The sequence below is a fragment of the Heloderma suspectum genome, chromosome 2 (genome assembly GCF_057233095.1).
Source record: "Heloderma suspectum isolate Gila_16-S chromosome 2, 16-S_ref, whole genome shotgun sequence".
NCBI classification, from domain to species: Eukaryota; Metazoa; Chordata; class Lepidosauria; order Squamata; family Helodermatidae; genus Heloderma; species Heloderma suspectum.
Genome location: NC_139459.1, coordinates 253,917,676 through 253,930,825, shown reverse-complemented (window position 1 = coordinate 253,930,825; position 13,150 = coordinate 253,917,676). Strand labels below are relative to the sequence as shown.

The 13,150-nt window shown below is 41.7% G+C and overlaps 1 protein-coding gene across 2 annotated transcripts in view; it reads right to left on the bottom strand.

The window, feature by feature from the left end:
* Positions 1-13,150, bottom strand: part of NR3C1 (nuclear receptor subfamily 3 group C member 1) — a 99,797-nt gene that overhangs the window by 26,220 nt on the left and 60,427 nt on the right. For both annotated transcript variants that reach the window (XM_084838778.1, XM_084838779.1), the window contains exon 4: positions 4,855-4,971. In XM_084838778.1, the coding sequence (XP_084694904.1) occupies positions 4,855-4,971 (117 nt within the window). The remainder of the gene's footprint in view (positions 1-4,854; positions 4,972-13,150) is intronic.

The following is a 13,150-nucleotide window of genomic DNA, read 5'->3' as shown; positions in this document are numbered from 1 at the left end:
TGGTAATGGATCAGCAAAACAACATATACACAGTGGAATTGTGCATACGTGCACATGCATTTCTAGACATGAATCACCAAAGGCAGGAATATTTTGTTTCTCGTACAGCTGGACCAAAGATGAATTTTTTCCTTGGCATCTGCTTACTGTTGTAATTAAACTATGGAATACACATGCCAGATAAACGGCTTAAAATGTCACTTCTCCGAAGACTGTTTTTATTATTTCCACAGTAACTATGCCACCTGCATGTCTTTTCACTTTTATGAATTGTATCGTGAAAATATCTTTTCAGTATATGAAAGGTAAACTTAAATCCATCTCTAACTAAAGAAATAGATGAAAAGCTGGACCCTCACTCTTACATGTGAGGTGGTGCTACAGACTGTACTGCAGAAGTTGCATTGGTATGCACATACAATTCTCTGGACTGCATACCCCATCTTCACCAGGTACCCTATTTGCACCAACCAAGAATTTACACATGCAAAGGGATGATCACTGGATTTTTTCTATTTTGGTTCATGTAACAGGACCTCATGTCCTGTTTTCCACACAAGGCCCAAACAACGAACAAAGCGCAATAGTTAGGTCAAAGCAAATAGCCTACTTGATTAACCATCTCTTCAGATTTTAAAATATCCCTTTACATTTGAAAATCATTAAGAAGGCAAAATTATTAATCTTGGTAATTTAAAACATTCCTTTTAAAGTTAGTAAGTCACTTTTACGCTTTTCCCGTAAACACATCTGGTGAATGGGTCAGATCTGGAGACATTTTTAGTATAATTTTGAGACAAATTCTGAATTCTATTAGTCTCAGTTCTCAGACTCTCCTCAGGCAGCACATCTGAAGCCACTGGCAGTCAGATTTCCATACATCGTTTATAAAAAGCACTTTCATCAAGTTAAAAACTGGGCCAAAAAACCCTGTAGTAGAACTGCTGTACTGTAATTCTAAAGTAGCAGAGCATGTCAGACCATAATAAACCTTCGACAATTTTTATGAGTATTGGAGATCTTTACTACATTGTATTTGCTAAGTATTCTGGGTCTGTCACTTCTATTATAAAGTGTTTGGCTCCAGGGGAAAAAATATGACAGTTTGGAGAAAATTCCTTAGTGTTAGAATAATAGTAAATGCAAAACACATGGCTCATTGATACTACTTTGCAACAGCATAAGCAGCCAAGCATCTCAGTTGTTTACCCAATCAGTCCTATCTGACTAAAATGCTATCTGCAAAACCCAGCTCATTTTGTTTTCAAATTAAGAGGTTTCAGTTGAAGACATTCTACTGTTGGACACAAGGGCTTAAATGATCAAAACATGGTTCATATTTCAGGGGGACTCTAGATATTAGATATTTATAACTCTTTTGAGGGATCTGTAATGTAATTAGTGGCGCTAATGAAATTCGATGGGCGGGGTTCAAAATGTGAACTCCCCACTTCAAACTTCATTTTGAGTTGGGTCCAGATAAAATCCCTTTCCTTTGGAAATGAAACCTCCTTTCCTTTGCAACTGTAAAGCAACAGGGATGGATTACCGGGGAGGTTTGCCTGCCTGGCTACTTAGTTTGAAATGACACCCCTAAGAATGCTCAGGAGCATCATTTCCTGCTTGCATTGGATTTGCTCTCATTCCAGCAGAAACTGATACTTCTAAAGCATGCTCAGAAGCATTAGTTTAAGTGCAGGAGTCAGGCAGGCAGGCCTATTTAGTGAGCCCATCCCATTCCCAGTTGTCTCTTCCACTTCCGCAAAGGTAGAGGAAGTTTTGCTTGTGAAGGTGTGGGGGAACTGGTAATGATTTGGGTTTCTGCAAGCACTCCTGAGAAATGCTGGTCAGGCACAGAAGTTTTATTAAATTTTAGCCCATGGTGCACCAAGCCCACCTGTACATTAATGTATACACATAATGAACAACAGCATAAAAGGTGTCCTGAATTAGCACTTCTGAATAATTCTTCTACTATAGTTGCAAGTTCTACTGAAGCACAGCAAGGAATATGGAACTGATGCCTAGGCTATCTTCCATACGAGCCTGCTCAGGTTTTAAAGAGCTTTGGGTGAGGCCCTTCTTTTGGTACCATTGCGATCAGAAGCACATTTGGTGGGGCCACAAGCCCCTAGAGGACAGGATTATTCACATTTAGAAAAATTGCTGTAAGTTGCTCTGAGCCCACAGTAGGATACAAATCAAATAGATAAACAACTTCCTGCAGTAGATCCTAATGAATCAGAACCTCACAGATCTACTGGAATTTCTTCACTATCAAGTTATAGCCTGGTATTAGAGTGAACACTGGCCTTTCCTTGTTACACATGCAAATTTGCACTAATTTCCCAGAAGTGATTAAAAAAAATCCCTTCAGGTGCATCCATCTGGAAAACCGGAATTTATTTGCCAGTAGAAATAGGCCAAATTCACTAGATCATGTTTTGCGAGTATATAAAATGAATAGTTCTTTCATTCAACTTAGTATTATTCAACTCAGTAGTAATAACCATTGTTTATGAGCATCTAAACTCATAAGTTTAAGAACCCCATCTTCCATTATATTTTTAAACGGGATGATATATAATGGCTGTACATAATTTTAAAATATAATTACTATATAGCTAAAGATGCAACAACTTGAACTGATTACGGCTGTACTCCTATGCACAGGCTCTTTGGTAGGTGGAAGATAGAAGTAGAGAGAAATTAAGTCTCTATAGAGGTCAATCTGGCACCTACTTTGTTGACTTTCCAGTGCCACGTGAACATACCTTTTTATACCCTCAGGCCTTTTTATACACACAGGCCTTTTAATTTTTAGCTGCTTAAAGCTGTGTTTTGAAAACGCAATTCTTCATGTTTTAGCTGCTATATTTATTTTTCCTTTTAAAATTAATTTAAAATTATTGTTGTTGCTGCATTTAAATTCTTTTCGTTTAAGTGATGTTTGTTTTTATTGGTTTTGTTGTGCTTGTTTTTATTATGTATATTGCCCTGACAGCTTTGGCTATAGGGGGACACATATAATAATTATTGATTGATACATTTAATCAATCAATAAATGTGTATGTCAACAAGGCTGGAGATAATTTTAGATGGTATTGCAGTCCCAAGTCGGCTTTATAGGTAAAAACCAGCATCCTGAATTAGGCTCAGAAATGCACAGGCAACCAATGCAAACAGGCAAAAATTGGTATTATTCAGCCCTTCTGGCCCCTGTTATGAATTTGGCCACTGCATTTTGCACAAGCTGCAGCTTCTGAACTGTCTTCAAAGGCAGCCCCACGTAGAGGCATTTCAGTAATCTAATTTGGATGTTACCAGAGCACAAACTACTGAAGCCTTATCCCTCTTACATACCGTATCCCAGTCCTTTCCTGAATGTGTCCCTAACCCTCAAGACAGGCTTTTGCACAGAGGATCAGGGTGTGGTGAAAGGGCTGGGAAAGCCCCACTATGCAAGAATACTGACTTCTGCAACTATCAATATAACCCAGTGGCATTATAAGGTACATGATTTTTGCCAGTATATTAAAATTATACAACTAATGGTTCCTGAATCTTAGAGTGGTTTCCTCTTTCACAAAATTATTAAGAAATATCCAGACATTCCTCATTCATTTCCTTTTCTTAACTGTTATTTTAAAATGTCCAAAAATGCAATATAATTCAACTTCACTGGGGAATAAAAGCCATCTCAATATTCAATTTATAATATTTATATTACCTTTCCAAAAAATACCACTCTATTTGTATGGCAATTGTGTTTGTAAAACATATGCCTTCAAGATCTCTACAATAATAATCAATGCAAAATCCCTAACTTTAAAATAATCAACAAATGGGAACACCTAATGGGAAATAGGTAGATTTTCAATGGTAATAGGTTACTAGATAAAAACACCACGGTAACCATGGTTGGTACTGAATATCAGACTTAAAAAAAAAACTAGATTAACAACAAAGGAAATGAGTCCTGGACCTTACCCATTATGGTGCAGGGTCCCACATTCCAAGGATTCTTCATGTTTAAGAGCTTGCCTATTACACATGAACAAATCTTAATTCTGCCAGATGCTACTGATATTAATGCTACCATTGGATTCCAATGACAACTTTGCAATAGTCATATCTACTTTGCAAGAATCAAACCTGTGAATTTGTTCATTAAGAATCTCCCACAACATTCACTGAATGCTGCTGCCCATTTCATACCTAAAATGTTTCATATTGTTAACAAGGAGTTAACATTTTCGTTTTCCCCTCATTTGCATTCAAACTGTTGCATCATTGAACTGGACTTTTCCCAACACAGTAGCTAGTGAAAGAAGGAGTGTACAAATAGTAAATAGGTGGTAACAGGAAAACAAAGAAGCTAAGAAAAGAGAGAGAAAAAGAAAACAGCAATTTGAATGCATACACGATCCAGCCGCAATAAGACAACGACAGAGATGGAAGACTGCAAAACAAAATGCAGTTCTTATGGCGGGCGGGAAAGATTTGGAAATGCACACACAAAGAAATATCTAAGTTCTGCCAAGAAAAATGTGTGTATATGTTAAATATATACAATAATAAATACTTATTCATGACATAAAGCATTGTTCTCATTACCACTAGCCCCTTCACGTATTACTCTGATGGAGCGGGTCCATGCACAAAAAGGGGCAGTGGGCTGGACCACACTGCCTACCGTGACCCTAACTTTGTGCAGCTTCCCTCTACCTCTTAGTGTGTATAGGCTCCTTTCACGTGACTAACACATGAAGAGGGTGTCTGTCACGTAGAAATGCAAAATGAAGCCTGTCTGGTTTTCAGGAATAAAACAACGAATTAAGGATTTCAAATTACCTTCTAGGTTCATGCCTGCTTGAAGACATTTCCGGTAGCGGCAAGCTGGGCAATTTTTTCTCCGAATTTTGTCAATAATACAATCATTTCTTCCAGCACAGAGATAATTGTGCTGCCCTGTATTTGCAAAGAAACAAAAAAGACCCTGTAATTATAAATATTTACATTTATAATATTCACTCCATGGGAGAAGGAAGGAAAAGAAGACATGTATGTACCTGTACTATTCATCTAGAGCAGGGGTGGGCAACTGCTGAAGGTCCAGGGACCATTTTCACCCCCTTCCTGCAGGGCACAGTGCATTCTAGGGGACAACCCACCAAAACAGAAAAGAATGGCTCCATGGTACTGAAAGGGTTAAATTTAGCTTGGTTTTCAAGCTAAATTTGACCACTTTTAGCACTCTGTAGCACTAAAAGTGCCATTTTTTTAGTTTTAAAAAGATTTTTTTTTCGCCGCTGTTGAATTCAGCGGTGCAGTGGCCATCCTAGGGGTTGCATACAGCCTGGGTGTTGCCCACCCCTCATCTAGAGATAAATGTAAGTACACGTTCCTCGTATAAAGCACTCAGATTTCACTATACATTTCTTAAATATTGCAATGATGTTGCTGAATGAGATTCCAGTAGGCTATTAAAAACACTCACAATATTGGTATAAGCCAGATGAGTTCGGATTTTTATGAATCTGACCCATGGATTCCACAGCAGACTGGCTTTTCCCCTGTTGGGCAGATACTGTGAGTTTGCGGACCATTTTTTCTAACTTTCCTGCCTGAATTTTGCACAAATTTTGTTGCAGGAAAAAATGCTGGGATCAAAAATTATGCACTAACTAAACAATGTGGTCCAACCCAAAATGAACTTGAATATTTCCCCTGCTCCCAAACCACTGTATGCAAGTCACTGAGCAGAGCCAAAAAAATGCAGCACACCAGAGCTAATATTCCATTTTTTTTCTGTGCTCGTCCCCTGCTCTGCTCTGCTAGCCATAGAAGAGTTGTTGAGATACTCCCCCCTCCCAGCTACCCAAATTCTTGCTCACAATAATTTGAAATCCCATTACTTTATGTATTTATGGCATTTATATAGGGTGCGCAATACTACTGTTCTCTGGGCCTCACAAATAATACCATATTAAAATACAGTATCATATCATTACTACTTATTTGGGTGTTTTTGTGCTCTCTGCAATATTTCGGATGATCCTAAGGTGTATTTTTCCATTTTATTATAAAACAAAGAAACAAAAATGAAAACCAGCAGAGTTACTGTGAGGCTTTCTGTCAAGAATTAAATGTTGCTACCATTACATACGTCTTATTTTGCTAAAAATTACTACAACTTGAGGATTATTTTTTTTTACAGGGGATCTGACAGAATAGGAACAAACCACTGATAAAGATTGGTTAGATTGATCAATTTGAGGGGAAAGTTAGAAACAACAAAAAATGGCTGCAAAGGGAGATGGTGAGTAGTGGCAGAAGAACATCTGGGATGGAAGGACACATGTGGTGAGGGGGAAGGATGAGAAGTAATGGAATGTGGGAGGGATGGGAAATGGCACCTGAGACCTACATAACTGCAACATTGCACAGGTGAGGGCAAGGGCAGTCCTCTGCATAAGTACCTTTGTGAACCAGAGACAGATCTGAAAAAGGGAGACTGGTGAGGGAGAGGCTGAGGATCTGCCAAGTGCCTTTTGCTAGGAAACTGAAGCCTGCCCTTTCCTGACTTTTAGAATTAAGGAGCACTGCGCCCTTAAGCACATGTAGGATGCCTTTCCCTCCCAATATTATTAAGCAATTGCAGCCTGTAACCTCCCTTCATACAGAAAAAAATGAGTAAGGCTAACAACGTGATTGCATATCTCCTATACAGCTGAGCCCTAGGATGTCTGTCTTTAGACTAGGGACTGTCCTTCCCACCTTCCTTAACAAACTGTACAACCATTTCTTTCCACAATTCTCTCCTGGAAACAGGGCGGAATGAGGGGATCAGGGCGGTGGTGAACGCCTCCCTTGAAGAGGGAGTGATGCCATCAGCCCTCAAGGAGGCAGTGATAAGACCGCTCTTAAAGAAGCCCTCCTTGGATCCTCAAGTTTTGAACAACTTTCGCCCAGTCTCAAATCTGCCATTTTTGGGCAAGGTGAATGAGCGGGTGGTGGCGGTGCAGTTGAAGGCACACTTGGAAGAAACTGATTATCTAGACCCATTTCAGTCAGGCTTCAGGCTTGGGCATGGGACAGAAACGGCCTTGGTCGCCTTGGTAGATGATATGAGGAGGGCTCTGGATAGGGGTGAATGCTCCTTCCTTGTTCTCCTCGACCTCTCAGCGGCTTTTGATACCGTTGACCATGGTATCCTCCTGGACCGCCTGGAGGGGTTGGGCATTGGAGACACCGTATTGCAGTGGTTCCGGTCCTTCCTCTCTGGCAGGTACCAGAGGGTAGCTCTGGGACAGGAGGTTTCGGACCCGTGGCCACTCACTTGTGGGGTGCCACAGGGTTCCATCCTCTCCCCGATGCTATTTAACATCTATGTGAAGCTGCTGGGGGGTATCATCAGGAGGTTTGGGGTGCAGTGTCATCAATATGCAGATGACACGCAGCTCTACCTCTCATTCAAAACTTCACCAAGGTTGGCCGTAGAATCCCTGTCCAAATGTCTGGAGACGGTGAGTGGCTGGATGGGGAGGAATAAGCTGAAGATCAACCCTGACAAGACCGAGGTACTTTTGGTGGGAGACAAGAGGAGGCTGGGGGATGTTGACCTGGTGTTGAATGGGGTACGGCTACCCTTGAAAGACCAGGTCCGCAGCCTGGGCGTCATTTTGGACTCCCAGCTGTCCATGGAGGCTCAGGTGTCAGCTGTGAGCCGGACAGCGCTGTATCAACTCCATCTGATACGGCGGCTGCGCCCCTTCCTTCCCGACCATCTGCTCCCATCGGTAGTACATGCCCTGGTCTCCTCTCGTTTAGGCTACTGTAATGCGCTCTACGTGGGGTTACCCTTGAAGACGGTTCGGAAACTGCAGCTGGTACAGAACGCGGCGGCTCGCCTAATTAAAGGCAGCTGCCAGCGAGATCACATCACTCCAGTGCTGAAGGAGTTGCACTGGTTACCAGTTGTTTTCCAGGCCAAATTCAAGGTGTTGGTTTTGACCTTTAAAACCCTATATGGTTCCGGCCCAGCCTATCTTAAGGAGCGCCTCCAGCAGCACCAGACAGGCCGCTTAACAAGATCAGCCTCGGATGGCCTTCTCTCTGTCCCATCAGCCAGGACAGCTAGACTGGTGGGGACGAGGGAGAGGGCCTTTTCTGTGGTGGCCCCCACTCTGTGGAACTCCCTCCCTAGGGAACTCCGTCATGCCCCCTCTTTAATGAGCTTCCGTCGTGCATTAAAAACGTGGTTGTTCAGGCAGGCATTTGGGCTGGGTTAGGGTATTTTAGAAAATGTTTTTATTGTAGAATTTTATTGTTTTAAACTGTTTTATTGTATGTTGTACATTGCCCAGAGTGGCTGGGTGACCAGCCAGATGGGCGATTAATAAATTTAATAATAATAATAATAATAATAATAATAATCATCTCCTCCCCCACCCCTTTTGTTTTCTTGTTATAGACAACACACACAACACACACACACACACACACAGAATTAAGGGATTAAATGCCTGTGAGCACATACTCAGTCTAGGAATTTGTTTTTGATACCAGAGCTAAATCCACAGTTCTTCTACTCAACACAAAAAATCCATGCTTGCTTTTCGAGCCAACCAATTTACAAAGCAAACATTCTTTGTTTTTCAGAAAGGGGAGAAGCAACCCTTGCCAATGCCATCCAGAACTAAAACAGATAGTCTCCCATTCCCCAAAACTCTAGTCCAGGTTTCTCTGGCAGCCTAATTTAGCTACTGTAACATAAGCTCCCTCCAGACATTTGGCCCCTAGGTTTTCTTACTTGCCAAGATATTGGCCAGTGGTTTTGTTGGAGGCTGGCCATAGAATTCTGTGAATGACTCTTTAGATAAGTAAAAGAGGAGAGACTTTTCTTAAGAAGACTATTCATTACTTAATTCCCTACAAATTTCTGTTTCAATCTGTTTCAATTTGTTGCCATGGAAAATCAGAATGGAACTACAAAAAAGAGGCTACCGAGGACAATTAAAGATCATTCACATTTCTACAATATAGATCAATGTATATGGTCCTTCAAATGCCTTTTTATAGTACTGTATAATCTCTCCAATATGGAATTTTTAGAATACAATACCATTAGGAAAGCTACTATAGATAATTCATTCTAAGATGTCTATCAATATTTTTTCCTAGAAAAGAATTATGTATTCTCTGCATTTTTTAGGTTACAAGAAGTTGGTAACACCAGAGCAAGCTGCCAGCAAAGCCAGTCTGAGAAATTTAGTTTTGAAATGCTTCTTTAGGATATATTCATTTTACCACTTTAAAAGAGCGGGGAGGAAACTATTTGGGTTTTGGAGCCTGTGAAGCGGGCAAACAAAATCCTTCGGAATTTTTATGGAACCAGAGATTCAAGTATAAGCAAACCTTAGCAGTAAAATAAATCTAACTACAACTTTTAAAGAGCACATTCTTTCCATATTGAATTATATAGCAGCATTAAACATGAGCAACAGTGGGGAAAAGCAATGAACCTTGACAGATCTGTTTTTTGCCTGGCCCTGGTGACCAACCAACATGTTTTGTGGCCAGAACATGCCACTTCCAAAAGAGTGAGGTCTTGTCTGTGAACCTCACACTGTGTCTCTGAATGAGGTTAGGGGCAATCTCCAGCTTGAGCGGAGCATTGGGTAAGGGATTCTATCCAATGTGATAACAAGCCCTCACTCTCCTCCACCCACTTCCAGCATGGAGCTGGAAGGTAGCACAGACCTGCTTTGGTTCTGCAGTTGCTAGATGTTTGCAGCACCGAGCGCAGAAAAAAGCCCATGAGCCTTTGTATCCCTTCTCCAAATCAGAGGAAAGGAGGGAGAGGTAAGCGTGTTGGCTTATTCAGCCTCTGCACAAACCAGGAGCTCTGAGCAGATCCAGAAACAAGCCCAGACACCTCACCTACACCTCCAGTTCAAAGCACGAGAGGGGAGGCAGAGACTTGCTTTGGCTCTGTACTTGTGCCCAGCAAGTGCAGAGCCAAACCAAATCCCACAGGATTCCATCCAACTTTGGGGCTGGAGATCATCCCCCATCCCCCCATAGCTTCAGGATTTAGAGGATGTGTCAGGCTCCTTTCACTGGCCAGAAGATGCCTGACCACTCGCCATGGCAAAAGTGGAGATCAAGATTGTTGAGTTCTGCTGTTCACACACTGTATGTTCAACAGTGGTTTAAGTATCAGTTTATCAAGAAAACTCCCTCCTTCATTCTGAAAAACAAGAAAATCTAAAATGGGCTACACAAGCAGGTCCCTCCCTATTCTCTTATAGTATTCTTGACAAAATGTGTGTCAAATCTAATAATTCACCAATGAATAAACACAAATTTTGATATGTAGGCTGCAGCTTTAAGAACACCAGCTCGAAAATAAGCCTAATTACAACAAACAACTTCTAAGGATATATGGATATGATTAGGCATCTCTAATTTTTAGCTGATCAGGGAAAGAATTTCCTAGAAAGCAGATATTGCAGAAAGTTCTGAAATAAAAAGAGGTGTTCCTTTATTCGCCAGGAAATTTGAAGATGTCCTAGGAAAGCATCCAAAGAAGTATGCTCATTTAGTAATGAGCTAGTTAGTCTTACTAATGCTACAGGACTTTCTTGCCATAAGGTAACCTGGCTATTAGTCCAGATTTTCAAAGGCTAAATGATAAATCAAAAGCAATGTAGAGTTGATTTCACACTCTAATTGAACCACGTAGTACTTACATTTGCAAGTTTAGGGCCAAATTTCACTCGGCATGCTTCTTCCTCCTGACATTTGTTTAATGAAAAATATCCACAGGAGGTGCAGGACAGGGATTGGGGGGGGGGGGCGCATGATTTTGAATAGGAAAATATAAAGAAAGGAAAGCTAAGTAGCACTATTGTCACCCCCACCTCAGTCAGTCCTCTGCCCCCAAGTTCAGCTCCCCACAGTTGCTTTTTATTACTGAGAGGAAGAATCACAGAACTGTCCATCATGTGTAGTTGGTCCTTACACAGCATATTTATTTATTCATACACACACCTATATCTATATATAAATATAATGGGATGGATCCTAGTTCTGCTTTCTGTAGATAGAAGGGCTCTGATCCAAGACTTTCTCTGGGTTTGGGTGATCTGTGGGGGAAACACTGCAGCATCGACTGTGTCCTCTGCGTGTGTCGGTCGTGTGACCGGGATTACCCTAATTACCCGTGCCGCTGTGTCATCCAAACCTGGTGTGTGGAGCAGGAGTAGTGACTTTTCACCCACCTTACAGTCCCTACTGCAAGGCATGGGATGTAGGGCAGGTGAAAAGTCACTAAGCCCACACAGGGTTGGGACAATGCAGTGTGGGTAATTAGGATAATCCTGGTCACACGACCGGCACACATGGGGGAAACAACTGACAATATGTTGTTTCCCCCGCTGATTGTCCAAACCCAGTGTGTACCTCCACTCAACCCCATACCACAGCTCACCCCATTCAGCAGGGTCCCCTGACCTTCTGTGTAGCATTTTCAGGGGGAGGATGAGTTGGGAATGTCCCCTTCAGCCAGCCCAATTGCATGTGCCTAAATCTGAATACAGCACACATATAAGACAACTAAAGAGATTTTGAAAAATTGATTAGAGCCAATAATCTATCAGGTACAATAAAAGTTTTCATAGATTACTCCCTTGGCTGTACATATGGCTATCTAGGATTGTGATCCGAGGGTGCAGTCCTATACCACTTACCTAGCAGTAAATCTCACGCAACTCAATGGGACTTATTTTTGAGTAATCATACACAGGATTGTGATGCAATGAATATACTATTACTGTAGTGCCAAACAAAGAATACCCTTGGCAATCCAACAAGCAAAGAATCACAATGGCTGAGTTCAGACAATGCGATAACCCACACTCAAGGGTTGAGCATGGGGGTTGTCGTTGAACCGTCAGTTGTTGTTGAAATGTGGGTCATCATGTTGTCTGAACCCGGCAGCGATAACAAACCATGGTTTGTTATCCTCAAACAACCCACAGTTCACAACCCAACAACAAACCACGGGTTCTCTTCATGGGTTGTTTGTAGTTAACAAACCATGGTTTATTAGTGTGGCTGAATTCAGACAACACGATAATCCATGTTTCAACAACAACCCATGGTTCAATAATAACCCACACTCAACCTATACTCAACCCTTGAGTGTGGGTTATCATATTGTCTGAACCCAGTTCACACAACGCACTAACCCACATTCTGTGGTTGAGCCGTGGGTTGTTTGCTGAACCGTGCGTTAGCATGTTGTCTGAACCCAGGACATGTTCCGCCAGGTGGCTTGTTAACCATGCAATGGGGCTTGTTAGCCACCCTGAACACCCCAACAATAAACCATGGTGGCTTGTTCAAGAAAAATAAGCCATACTGCATGGTTAACAAGGCACCCTGTGGAAGATGTCCTGGGTTCAGACAGCATGCTAACCCATAGTTCAACAAACCACCCACAGTTCAACAACCCACACTCAACCACCGAGTGTGGGTTACAGTGTTGTGTGAATCCAGTCACTATGTTTGTTTTGTTGAGGACTACACTGCCACTCTGGGAAACTATGTTCATAGAAGTCCATGAACAATTCTGCTTTTCCTTCCAAATCAGCAACCTCTAACCATCAAGATGCAAAACTTACAATTTATGACCATGAGTCAATTTGGCAATTCCCATTAAGGGGTACGTATAGCCCCATGATTCCTAAAGCAAAAGATATTTAAAATTTTAAAAAGAAAAATGTAATATAAACATAGCACAAAATGCTCCACCAAAGGTTTTTAAAATTCATTCTATGAGGGCTGATTCACTAAATTGCCTTCTTCAAAAGGCAGTTGTGTGTAATTAAGCATTCTGATGGCTCTTTTCTTTCCGTACGCAGCCTCAGATGGCCTTCTCTCTGTCCCATCAGCCAGGACAGCTAAGCTGGTGAGGACGGGGGAGAGGGCCTTCTCTGTGGTGGCCCCCACACTGTGGAGCTCTCTCCCTAGGGAACTCCACCATGCCCCCTCTTTAATGACCTTCCGCTACGCATTAAAAACGTAGTTGTTCAGGTAGGCATTTGGGGTGGGTTAGGGTATTTTTAAAAATATGATGTTT